Below are 12,225 nucleotides of genomic sequence, written 5' to 3' on the forward strand. Positions count from 1 at the left end.
AGTAGAGGTAACCCTAAATTCGTAACTTTTTGGTAATTCTTTTATTTAGTCAAGTAATTTCGCCAACCAAAAATGGTTTATAGTTGTGTGAATTGTTGTGTATGAACCGAAAATGCCCTAAAAAACAAACTTGGAATTAGGGTTTCTGTGATGTGAACTCATGTTTATGAATCGAAAATGCCATAAAGATCAAAACTTGGAGTTAGGATTTCTTTGATGTTTCTGTTTGTGTATCTGTGATGGTTCTTTTGGGTTTCTTTGATGTTTCTGTTTGTGTTTTTGTGTTGGTATAATGGTTGATTTATGTTGCGTTGTCTGTAGTTAGTAGTGTACTACTGTTTCGAAATTGAATTTTGATAGTGAATTGTAGGTTGAACATGAATATTAATTTTAACAAGATCAGCTTGAAGTTTTGGCATTCTGGGGCTTTTACTTTAAAGTATGATGGTGAATTAGTGTATGAGGGAGGGAAGGGTAAAACAAAGTAGGTTGACCCAGATGAGTTATGTATGTGGGACATTGTACAGATGGGGACTGAGTGTTGTGGTGGGAAACATGTTGAAGCTGTGTTATATTTGATTCCTGGACTAAGTATGAGTAATGGTTTGAGGAGGATTAATGGTGATGAAGATGTGAGGGAGGTGACAAAATTAGGTGCTAAATACAGAGTTGTAGAGATGTATGTACACCATGGTGCTGAGTTACCAAAGCTGGACCCCACAGACCCAACTGATGTCCAAACACATTTTCAACTATTGCCCCAAGAAGAAGAATCTGATGACTGTGATTCCTCTAAGTACCAGAAAAAAAAAAAAAAAAAAAAAAAAAAAAGAAGGGGACCACCTAAAGGTAGTTTGACTCTAAGTCCAAAAGGAAAAGCTCCCATCCCCTCACATTTAATAGGTTAAGGTAATCCCACATTTAAAAAAACAGTTTCCAGCTCACCTAAAGTTAAATTTGTCTCTAAGTCAGCCCAGCTCCCTCCTTCCAGTGCTTCTAAACCAGATCTAGGTTTAGGGAACCTTCTTTCACAACATTCATACCAAACACAACCTCCTGTATATGAAGATTACAATTGGGTTGATGACAGACCTGAGTCTCCAGTTCCCTTACATGAGTTAGTAGGTGGTGGTGACACTGAAACTAGTGAGGACACAGACCCTGCTTATGACCCTAAGACTGATAAAGGGAAGGGAGTTGCAGTAGATAGTGAGAGGAGGGTGTTTGGTGATGTGTACACTGATGAGGATAGTGATGAGGACAACTATGATCCTAAGACTGATAAAGGGAAGGGAGTTGCAGTAGCTACTGAGAGGAGGGTGTATGGTGATGTGTACACTGATGAGGATAGTGATGAGGACAACTATGATGTAGAGAAACCTGTTCCTGGAGATGAAGAAGAATTAGATGTGGGGTTGGAGCAGATAGATCTAGAGGTTGAGAAAGAATATGAAGATGCAATTTTCAATGAGACATTACAGAGTGATTCTGATATGAGTGATGAGGAGTACAACACAGCTAGGGAGAGGGTTAAAGCTTGTAGTACACAGTTAATTCAGGCTGCTTCTAAAGTTATACACGAAGTTGGTACTGCAAATCTAAGTGTCCAAGATCCAGTGACTGAAGTAGAAAATTTCAGTGAATATGAGGAATCTGATGAGGAGGTGTATACACCATCTGGGAGTGAAGATGAGGGAGGTGATGGTGTGAGGAAGAGAAGATCTACACTGCTTGTAAGCCCAAATACAGATTTCAGTCAATTCAAGTGGAAAGTGGGTTTAAGATTTGCCAAAAGGGAAGATTTCAAGGAGGCAGTTGCCAAATATGCTGTGTTACAAGGTAAAAACTTATTTTTTTCTGTTGGGGATAAGAGGAGACATTAGAGGGTAGGAGTGAGATGCAGTGAAGGGTGTAATTTCTATGTTTATGCATCTTGGCATTCAAGAAAGGCAGCCTTGATTGTGAAGAAGGTGAGTGGAGAGCATACCTGCTAGAGGAACATGAGGAAGAACAGGCAGTTGAAAGCTACCTGGGTTGCAAAACAATTCCTTGAAGTCTTCAAAAACAGACCACATTGGCCTGCAAAGGAAATAGTGGACTGCATTAAAAGAGCTTTCAAGGTCATTGTGAATAGGATGTTTGCATATAGAGTGAAATATGCTGCCCACACTCTCCTACATGGTTCAATGCATGACCACTACCAAAAAGTGGGAGCTTATCTTGCATCATTGCAGACAAAAAGCCCTGGCAGTACATGTGAGCTAGTGATTGTGCAACAGAAGAAGGGTCCACATGTGTTTCAAAGATTTTTCATGTGCTTTGAGGGGTTGTCCAAGGGATGGAAAGATGGTTGTAGGAAGTGTTGGCTGTTGATGCAAGCTTTTTGAAGACTTTTCTAGGTGGTCAATTGCTTTGTGCTGTTGGAAGGGATGCCAATGACCAAATGTTCCCAGTGGCATGGGCTTTTGTTGAGGGTGAGAATAATCTGAGTTTGGAATGGTTTTTTGTGCATCTACAGAAAGTGTTGAAGTTGGGAGATGGTGAAGGTGTTGCAGTCTTGTCTGATGAGCACCAGGTATGAGCACAAATCATTTTATTCACTCTAAGCACAAATCTGTTTTCAAATAATTTTTGCAGCTTCCTAAATATTGCACTTGCTTTGATGTTAGGCTATTGTCAATGCTGTGTCCTCTGTTCTGCCCCAAGCAGAACACAGGCATTGTGCCAGACATATATTTGCCAACTGGCACAAGACATATAGAGGAGATGAGCTGAAGTTGCAATTCTGGAAGATTGTTAAGTGTTACAACAAGGCAGATTTTGATGATGCATTGAACGAGCTCACCGTGATCAATTGTGAAGCAGCTGAGGCATTCAAAGGCTATAATCCTAGCCTATTTTGCAGAGCTTTCTTGAGTACTTCAATGAAAACTGATGCAATAACCAGCAATATTGCAGAAACTTTCAATGGCTATATAATAAATGCAAGAACAAAGCACCTGTTGTACATGTTAGAAGATATCAGAACATGCTTGATGCAGAGGCTACTCAAAAAAAGGCAAGAGATGGAGAAATGGTCAGGTGTTCTGTGCCTAAGAATTCAGGCAAAGTTGGAGAAGGAGAAACACAAGGCTTCATACTGTGATGTGCAGCCTTCCACAGACCAATTATTCAATGTCACCAATGACCTGGACCAGCTAGTTGTGAATTTTCAAGAAAAAACTTGCAGCTGTAGGAAGTGGGAAATGGTTGGCATTTCCTGCTGCCATGCAGTTGCTTGCATCTTCTTTATGAACAAAGAAGCAGAAGACTATGTGGACAGGTGTTACACAAGGGAAGCATATCTACAGGCTTATGCAGGTATACACTAACTTTTCTCCTATGTGACACTAATTTAACAACTTATACTACTAGTTTACCTGATGTGCTTGAATAAATTGACTAGGACAGGTTCAATTCCACCCCTTGAAGGTGAGAGGTTTTGGCCAAAAGTGCAATGTTCCTTGGACCCACCACCAATTAAAATTGGTCCAGGGAGGCCAAGGAAAAATAGAATTAGGGACCCTTCTGAGAACCCTAAAAAACCTGGGTGTTTGACTAAGACTGGTGTTGAGATGACTTGTTCCTTGTGCAAACACAAGGGACACAACAAAAGAAGATGTCCTAACAGGGATACAATACCACCCCCTCCTGAACCACCTACAAAAAGGCCTAGGGGCAGGCCTAGAAAAGATGGCCAACCACCTTATAGCAATGTGCCTGAAAACCCTCAAACTCAGCTCACAATTTCTGCATCAGCTCCACACCATTCATGCACTGCCCAGCCTGCACAACTTGGGAGAGGTGGCAGAGCTATAAGAGGAGGGTTAGGATCAAGAGGAGGTGCTCAGAGTTCTGCTACATCTGCAGCTTCTTTTGGCGGAAGAGAACAAGCTCAGAGCTCTGCTGGGAGAGGAAGAGGTGGTAGGTACAGTGGTGGTAGGGAAAAACAGAGAATTCCAAGGGGAGTGGGTATGTACATTGCTGAGGATGGGAGTATACAACCCAATGTATGTGTTTAAATAATTGCAAATTGGTTTTGTTATCTCTGTTGTTTCATTCAGCTATTCTTTTTTTTTTCAACTGCATCTCACTCCTACCCCTTCACTGCATCTCACTCCTACCCTCTGATGTCTCCTACTTATTCATGTGATAGGTGCGTGGCCAATCCAACAGGAGAGGAGGACAGACACCCAGGCCAAGCCATGACCAAAGAGTGAATTTCATAATCCCAAGTCAGCAATCAACCCTCCATCAGCCATCTAAGTAAAAAGCATTTCATGTCAAAGACAGTTTAGTTAGCAAACTACTTTTGTATAGTAGTTCCAGCCTAATTACTACTAGGTTGAAGTGGATATTGTTTCACTTTAGAATTAGGCAAGAATTTCCTTTTGTGTATGACACTATTTGCTGTAGCCCTGGTATTTTGGATTTGTGAACTTATAGTTGGGTTAGTACATAATGTACCTATTTTGCCAATGACTTTGCATGATTATTTGTTTATGCGCAAAAGAAAATTACAATAATTTTGTTCAGGAAAAAACCATACTTCATTTCATTTCATTTCAAAAGGTACACACCATAAATCTTACTTTAAGTACAACACCATTATGGCAAAAAAAACCCAGGAAAATAAAAGGGCCATAAACAAATTAGTCTCATTCCTTGAACATTTCATGAGCTCAGTCCTCATGTCACATAGCTCTTCTTTCAGTTGCTGCACCACCTCCATTTTTTCCCGTTGTCCTTGCATTATCTTCAAGCTGTCTTCAAGAAATTTGTTCTGCATCTCTAATTCAGCAATTGTAGTGTCCCTTTCAAATATTTCTAATCGCAGATCATCCCCATTAGTACAGTCAACCCACTTCATAAAATTGCAATTGGTATCCTGTAAGAAAAAATAAACTTTTTACTCAATTCCAAACCCTAATTACAATTGGGATTTAATTTTGCCTAACAGATAAAATGAATTTCGACTAATTACGAGTAATTAAACCTTAAATAACTATAGGTTAACCATTACCGGCCATTTTGGGCATCCATAAAATCTGGATCCAATGTTATGCCCCCTCTTCACAGTTCGCACAACGGCGTCCAAACCACAAGTGCATTTTGTCGTGTTGTACAAACCTCCTCGCAAGTTTGAAGAAGACCCAGAGGAAGAAACTGGTATACTTCTACCTCCAGCCATTGCTAATGGTGAACTATGAGAGAAGAAGAACAGGAGAGAATGCTGGAATCAGAGGAAACCAGAGAAGAAACACGAAAATAACAGAGGGTGAGAAAGAAGAAAAATATAGGAGTTTAAAAAAAACGGAAAAAAGAAAAAAAATTAATTAAAGTAACAACTCTTGCCACGTAGGACAGTAACCTGGTACAACAGGTTAACAAACCGGTTTGGTATGATGAATGAAAGCCCATATCAAAGTTCGGATTATTGCAGAATAATCCAAAGTTGGGATTAATAAAATGAAATTGTGCAAAGTTGGGATTAATAAATGCAATTTTTCCTTTGTTCTTTTTTTTTTTTTTTTTTTTTTGGGCTTTCCTATATTCACTTTCATTTTCTTTATTTAAATTTTATTACTAATACATTATTTTCAATCTAAGCATATACGCCTTAACGAGACAAAATCAAGGGCGTAATAAAAACAAGTACCCCTAACTTTTTTTTATTCTTTCCCTGTATCATAAAAACAAATTTTAACATTTTGCACAAAACCATTATTGAAATGACACATATTAGTATTTGTATTATTTATTTATATCTGTATTATTTATTTACAACCACATCACTAAAGAAAAAGACACATTTCTGAATATCCTCTCCACAAAAATCCAACTCATCTTTCTCACAAACAAAAATTCAACTCTCACTTGACTTTCCTACTGAATTGGATCAGCCCCAACTCCCAAGAGTATCCCTATCTCTTGTTTATAATTTGTTTTGAAACTTCCCCCTCACTTTCAACTCCCTTTCCCAATATTTTCTCTCTCTTAATTTTTGTTCTTGAAAAAAATGAAAAATAAACTGCTGGAGTTTTTGACTTAAAACGTTTCAAAGATCTATCATATTTCTTTGAAAAGAATCTTTTCATTTTTGGAAAGAATAATCTTCTTCTTTATATTTACTTCCTTTGAATTTTCTTCCTACATTTTCATTTACAGCCTGTACTATTCCGTACTATTTCTTCCTTTCTATATACTACAGTTCATCACTCTAAAATTTTCGCTGGTTTTTAATTTTTAATTTTTATTTTTAATTCAGTAGGATCATAATTTCTGAGGTTTTCGTTGGAGTTGGAAGTACAATGGAATTATCAACTCATCAATCTCGACTTGTAAGTTTGTTTAATTTTTTTTTTTTAATTATTTTGTTTGGGATTGGATTTGGGGTTATTATTATATTTATAAATATAATAATTTCAAGTGTTTAGTACAAAAGTTATGAACTTATCTAGTGTTTTTGAGTAATCTTTTAGTACATTTCTCTATTTTAGATGTGGGTATGATTTTATTTAAATGTTTGATGCTTGCATTGTTAATTTTCTGAAATTAAAATTTGAATTGAATTGATGGTGTTTGCAAGTTTGTTAGAAATAAAGTGGATAATTTAGGTGCAAGATTGAGAAATTAAGCCTTTTTTGTCACGGAATTATTGATAGAAACGTTTAATTGCAAACGTGTTTATATGCCAATTATAGAAAATGAATAAATGATGGTATACTTCTGTAATGTAGTAGTTTCATCAATAGCTCCAAGTATTACAGATTGAGTGTACGCGACTGATATTGGGTATACAATTTTGAAATGGATCATTCTTTTTATTTAAAGCTACGAGGCCGTAGATTAAGTAATACGATAGTGACTTTTTTCACGAATTCGTATTAATCTTGTCATTTGCATATTATATGTAACTCAATTACATTGTCAGATGTTACTTCTTACTTTTATTTGCTTAGAGGTGTTGCCGTGTGGTCATGTGGGTATGAGTGTTTGATGGAATTAATGAAGAAAATTACGTATTTGATACTGGTTCTGCCGATGTGCTTACCACGGACATTCATGTGGGGATTTTTAATGTAAAATTATGTGCAAATCGTTATCATATGCTTAATTGACGACCTTGTATGAGATGAGCAATAGGTAAATGTGGATGCGAGGAGTTTACCTCCATCATAGTAGTGGTGGAAGTTTACAATTTCACTTGTTCATATATAGTTACTTGCTTATACTATTCATGCTCCATAGGTCGTATTATACCATTACTTTCGTCTTTCTAAAATAGGATGTTTTTCGTGTTGACTACAGTTGTGACTTAAGAACTGGAATCGTAGTCTTACTACTTGTCCAACAATTGGATGTTTGTTCCTCAATATATAGAAGATTGCACGAGTATTTGATTAAATAATCGCGGTTAGTTGGATTAATAGATAAGGTCATTACTCAGTAGAAAGAAAAGAAAGGTTGGTTTTTCTTTTTGTAGCCTTTACCTATGTGCTATATTCTTATCTCTAGGTCAATCTTGGCTGTTTGGTTCCTTTTAGTTCAATTAACATGTTGGCATGGTTTTACTCTTTATTCCTCATTTTTTAGTCCATAGCTTTTCATTGGTGCTGAAATTTGAGATGGGAGGTGGGTTGTTGACTATACCTCACACACACACGCGCAGTATCTTTTCGATTCTAGTTGTGAAAGATATTTCCAGCTTTTCCTATGTGTAAAAAATCCTATGTTTTGATGCATTTCGGATGATCTTTCCAATGCGGACCTTTTTATGCTTATGCCATAATGTTAATCAAAAAAAAAAAATGTAGGAAATTGCTTAAAGCTAATCCCAAAAATTTGCAATTGGGTACAAATCATCGGGCAAGTCCATGTAATGGTTCGCGCCACAATGTCCACCGTTCCAAGTGATATAAATGGTCAATCACCTCCCTGTTTTGAATTTTGTCTTTAAATGGTCAATCAAATTTTTTTTGTGTTGGTTACAGGAGATGTACCAGAAGACGTTTTGTCTTGCCTACCAGAGTTTGGGGATTGTCTATGGTGATCTAAGCACATCTCCTATATATGTCTACAAGAGTACATTCTCTGGGAAATTGCGGTTGTATGAGGAAGACCTTGAAATCTTTGGCATTCTCTCTATGGTTTTCTGGACACTGACTCTGGTCCCTCTTTGCAAGTACATCGTTTTTGTTTTATCAGCTGATGACAATGGAGAAGGTGCTAAAAATATATTACCTATGTAAGTTGTTAGCTTATTATTGCCTAGTGACATCTATTTCCTGCATATAATCATTTTGATTCTTTGCAGGCGGAACATTTGCCTTGTATTCGCTTCTTTGCCGATCTTCTAAAATGGGCTTTTTTTGTCCGTCTCAAATGAAGTATGCACACCCATCTTATGAAGCTGCGACTTCTGGCAAGGAAAGCAGGAGTAGTCTGGCCCTTAAAGAATTTTTTGAGAAGCATTATTACTCCCGTCTTATCCTCTTTCTAGTGGTTCTTCTAGGGACTAGCATGGTGATTGGGGATGGGATTTTCACTCCAACAATGTCTGGTATGTCGTAGAGGCTTAAGGATCTGTGAGTTTTTCGCCAACTCATGATTGAATGATTTGCAATGTCTTCTGTTGTTTTGCAGTCCTATCTGCAGTCTCTGGCCTAAAAGTTAAGATTCCTCATTTAAATGAATGTAAGTATACGTGTATTTCTATGATTTTTGAGTTTTTAACTCAATGCCTCGTTCTTAGGCCACTTGAGATTAAATTACATAGTAGATGTATACATGTGTTATGTAGAAATTGAAATTTCATGAGTTGTAGAGTTCAATCTTCTTAAGAGTTCTATCTTTCGCATCACTAATTTATTGTAATTTTAAGACACTGAGTTGTTGGCAACATTTGATGTACAGCATTCTGAATTGCTTCATTTTTATTTTTATGATTCAGATCTTACTCTTGGTGTGACCTGCATAATCTTGATGGGAATTTTTTCTCTTCAGCATTGTGGGACTAGCAAAGTTGGCTTTCTTTTTGCTCCTATTCTTGTAGCTTGGCTCCTCTGTGTTGGTGGAGTAGGGTTATACAATATAATTCACTGGAATCCTGGGGTCATTCGTGCAGTTTCACCATATTATGTCTACAAATTTTTCAAAGTAACAGGAAAAGTGGGATGGAGTTCACTTGGGGGTGTTGTCTTATGTATTACAGGTACTACTGAACTAAAATGTTCCTGTTAAATTGTATATGGAAAATGAGTTGTATGCTAGACTGGGTTTTCATATTCTTTACTGTGGTTTTTACCAGGTGCAGAAGCAATGTTTGCCGATCTTGGCCACTTCTCTCAGCTCTCTTTGAGGGTAATTTTATATAATCTGTAATTAACATTCTCTCACGCACTGAATTATGCCATTTGCATAATGCTCTATACGTGAGAAGGGTAGTCTTCATTTTTCAGCATTTCCATAACAGTAACTTTTATGTGTTACAATGGCAGATTGCATTTTCCGGATTTGTCTATCCTTGTTTAGTTCTTGCATATATGGGTGAAGCTGCTTATCTTTCTAAGCACAGAGAAGATCTTCAGAGTAGTTTTTACAAGGCAATACCTGGTATGTTTATTTGGGCAAATAGGTGTTTTTAGTTTAATGATCAGCAAATTAGTGTGCTGAATGATTTGCTTTTTGAACGATGAGTTTATCTGGGTAACTACCATTTTCCTTTTCTTTCTATTATTTATGTATCTTTATGAATTAGTCCTGTAATCCTGTTAATAGCGCGCTACGACACGCTTTAAAAGAAAATATTTAACAAGAGTCAACAATAAATGAGTTTTTTTTTTTTTTTTTTTTTTTTTTTTTTTTTTTTTTTTTGCATTGTTGAGGCTGCTTTTCTGTACTATCTTGTTCTTTTGCTGGTAAATATAGTAGAGTTTATAAGATTATCTCTTAATGACTGTTTTCTGTAATTTGATGTTACTTCTGTTTGCTTGCTGTGTTCAGAGTCCATTTTTTGGCCCTTTTTTGTGATCGCTACGCTTGCTACTGTTGTTGCCAGTCAAGCAATTATATCTGCGACATTCTCCATCATAAGTCAGTGTCGGGCCTTAAAGTGTTTTCCACGTGTCAGAATGGTGCATACATCTGACGACATATATGGCCGGATCTACATACCAGAGGCCAATTGGATATTGATGGTGCTTTGTCTGGCTGTTGTCTTGGGCTTTAGGGATACAGATAAAATAGGCAATGCTTATGGTACCACCTCATCCCTCTTTTTCTGTTTCTTGAAAATATATATTACTGCTTACTAGTCCATCTTCTATTTTTACTTAAATGCCAAAAAATTTCCAGAATGTTTTCAATGAGAGATATCAATGTACTAATTGGTATCCTCTACCAGACAATATCCAGATTAATTGTTGCTAGTCTTTGAAAATCAAGAATTATTCAGGTTCAGAGGTTTTCTGCTGTTCTAAGGATATTGATATCATTTTATGCAGGTCTGGCGGTGATCACTGTAATGTTTGTAACAACATGCTTAATGTTTCTCATTATAGTGACTGTGTGGAAAAAACATGTCCTTGTGGCTCTCTTTTTTGTGCTGTTCTTCGGATCAATTGAGCTCTCATATATGTCAGCTTGTCTGATCAAGATACATCAAGGAGGCTGGGTCCCTTTGGTTTCTTCTCTTGTAATATTGTGTTTGATGTCACTATGGAAGTATGGTACTATGAAGAAACAGGCGTTCGAGCATCAAAATAAGGTGGGCTTGGACAGATTTTTGACTCTTGGTCCAAGCCTTGGTGTTCTCAGGGTTCCTGGAATTGGTTTGATATACTCTAATGTCACCTCTGGGGTCCCACCGATGTTTTCTCATTTTGTTGCAAACTTCCCTGCTTTTCATCAAGTCCTCATTTTCGTGACAATCGAAATATTACTAATCCCCAGAGTTCCTGTTAATGAGCGTCTTGTGATTGGTCGGGTTGGTCCTCCAGAACTCCATATATTTCGTTGCACTGTGAGGTATGTTATATTTCCCGTTTCATTTTCTGTATGACATGAGTATATACTAGAGTAAGAGTTTATAGTAGAGTAAGTACGAAGCTTGACAAAAGAAATAATTAATTGATTTACATTCAGGTATGGATACAAGGATACTAGAGACTCTTATGACTTTGAGTCTAAGCTAATTGACGAGGTAGCAGAGTTCCTACAACATGGACCCCATGATAGGGAAACACTGACATCTCCAAACAACGTTGCTGATACGGATGCTGCTCCAGAGGGTGGGGCTGTTACTGTTGGCAGGAGAAGAGTAAGGTTTAGAGAAGTAGAGCCGAGTGGCCCAAATGTCAATGTCAAGAAGCTTATGGAGGCTAGACAATCTGGAGTAGCTTACATGATAGGCAATACTTGTGTTGTAGCAAGAGAGGAATCATCATTCTTTAAGAAAATAGCCATTAACATTGTATACAGATTCCTGAGGCAGAACTGTCGAAGACCAGCAGTGGCTCTTGGGATTCCGCACACATCACTGATCGAAGTAGGAATGGTTTACCATGTATGACGGACGGACAGCTTGTTAGTGTGCTGGTGGATGTGATGTTTGCTTTTGCACAGCGAAAATGATGATGCAGTAGAGAAACTGTCTAAAGGACGGCCCTTATTTTTTAACACGTCGTTTATGTACAAAAATGGAGAGTTTAGGATATAAATGTGTTTGCTTTTGCACATAGTTTTCATATGTGTACAGGTAACCTGTGATAGTTTTTGGATAGACTGCTTGCTTGACCTTAAACTGAGTAGTTTAAAAGCTAAAATTCTTTTAAAGATAGACCTAATGTAATTAACATTTTTTGGTTACAAAAATGTCTGAAATTAGGACATAGTCAGCATATTTTTTAATAGGTCAACGTTTGTTGCTTAATTGCCGTCACTCAGCGAGTCGGCAACCTTTATGCGGCGCTCTGTTTTGCTTTTGATCCCGTTAACCTTTTTACTTTTCATCACAATCGAGAATTATTAGTATATTGTTTTCCTTTTTCAAAAAAATCAAAGAAAGATTTTAGGTACTTTGATAATTGTTGTGTATAATTTCTACAGATTATGCGGGGATTTATAGTATTCCTGCATGAATAGTATTTGCTTGCTATATTAAACATGCAGTGAAATGTCTAATCG

General features: G+C 37.2%; 2 protein-coding genes across 7 annotated transcripts; both read left to right on the top strand.

Annotated features, from left to right (window-relative positions):
• Nucleotides 1-2,000: 2,000 nt before the first annotated feature.
• Nucleotides 2,001-4,061, top strand: LOC110738326. Its single transcript, XM_021918687.1, has 4 exons — nucleotides 2,001-2,256; nucleotides 2,400-2,575; nucleotides 2,670-3,360; nucleotides 3,451-4,061. Exons 1-4 carry the CDS (start codon nucleotides 2,001-2,003, stop codon nucleotides 4,059-4,061), a joined length of 1,734 nt encoding a protein of 577 aa, XP_021774379.1.
• A 1,789-nt stretch (nucleotides 4,062-5,850) lies between these two features.
• LOC110738412 (probable potassium transporter 13) lies at nucleotides 5,851-11,978 on the top strand. Of its 6 annotated transcripts, none has more exons than XM_021918804.1 (11): nucleotides 5,851-6,380; nucleotides 7,351-7,505; nucleotides 8,034-8,265; nucleotides 8,357-8,602; nucleotides 8,686-8,736; nucleotides 8,993-9,253; nucleotides 9,350-9,402; nucleotides 9,540-9,654; nucleotides 10,045-10,299; nucleotides 10,545-11,067; nucleotides 11,185-11,978. In XM_021918804.1, exons 3-11 carry the CDS (start codon nucleotides 8,037-8,039, stop codon nucleotides 11,609-11,611), a joined length of 2,160 nt encoding a protein of 719 aa, XP_021774496.1. In that variant the 5' UTR covers nucleotides 5,851-6,380; nucleotides 7,351-7,505; nucleotides 8,034-8,036; the 3' UTR covers nucleotides 11,612-11,978. The 6 variants fall into 6 exon arrangements, with proteins under 6 accessions (XP_021774496.1, XP_021774495.1, XP_021774494.1 ...); XM_021918803.1 differs by lacking the exon at nucleotides 7,351-7,505 and having other exon boundaries at nucleotides 5,851-6,220; nucleotides 6,308-6,380; XM_021918802.1 differs by lacking the exon at nucleotides 7,351-7,505 and having other exon boundaries at nucleotides 5,851-6,210; nucleotides 6,308-6,380.
• Nucleotides 11,979-12,225: the final 247 nt, after the last annotated feature.

The sequence above is a fragment of the Chenopodium quinoa genome, unplaced genomic scaffold (genome assembly GCF_001683475.1).
Source record: "Chenopodium quinoa cultivar QQ74 unplaced genomic scaffold, ASM168347v1, whole genome shotgun sequence".
NCBI classification, from domain to species: domain Eukaryota; kingdom Viridiplantae; phylum Streptophyta; class Magnoliopsida; order Caryophyllales; family Amaranthaceae; genus Chenopodium; species Chenopodium quinoa.

Coding starts and splice junctions, on each gene's coding strand:
- LOC110738326 (XM_021918687.1), top strand. CDS start 2,001: ATGAGGAAGAACAGGCAGTTGAAAGCTACCTGGGTTGCAAAACAATTC. Junction 2,257..2,399: donor AAAAAGCCCTGGCAGTACAT/GTGAGCTAGTGA, acceptor AGACTTTTCTAG/GTGGTCAATTGCTTTGTGCT. Junction 3,361..3,450: donor ATATCTACAGGCTTATGCAG/GTATACACTAAC, acceptor TGACTAGGACAG/GTTCAATTCCACCCCTTGAA.
- LOC110738412 (XM_021918801.1), top strand. CDS start 6,351: ATGGAATTATCAACTCATCAATCTCGACTT. Junction 8,266..8,356: donor AGCTGATGACAATGGAGAAG/GTGCTAAAAATA, acceptor GATTCTTTGCAG/GCGGAACATTTGCCTTGTAT. Junction 9,254..9,349: donor TGTTGTCTTATGTATTACAG/GTACTACTGAAC, acceptor GGTTTTTACCAG/GTGCAGAAGCAATGTTTGCC.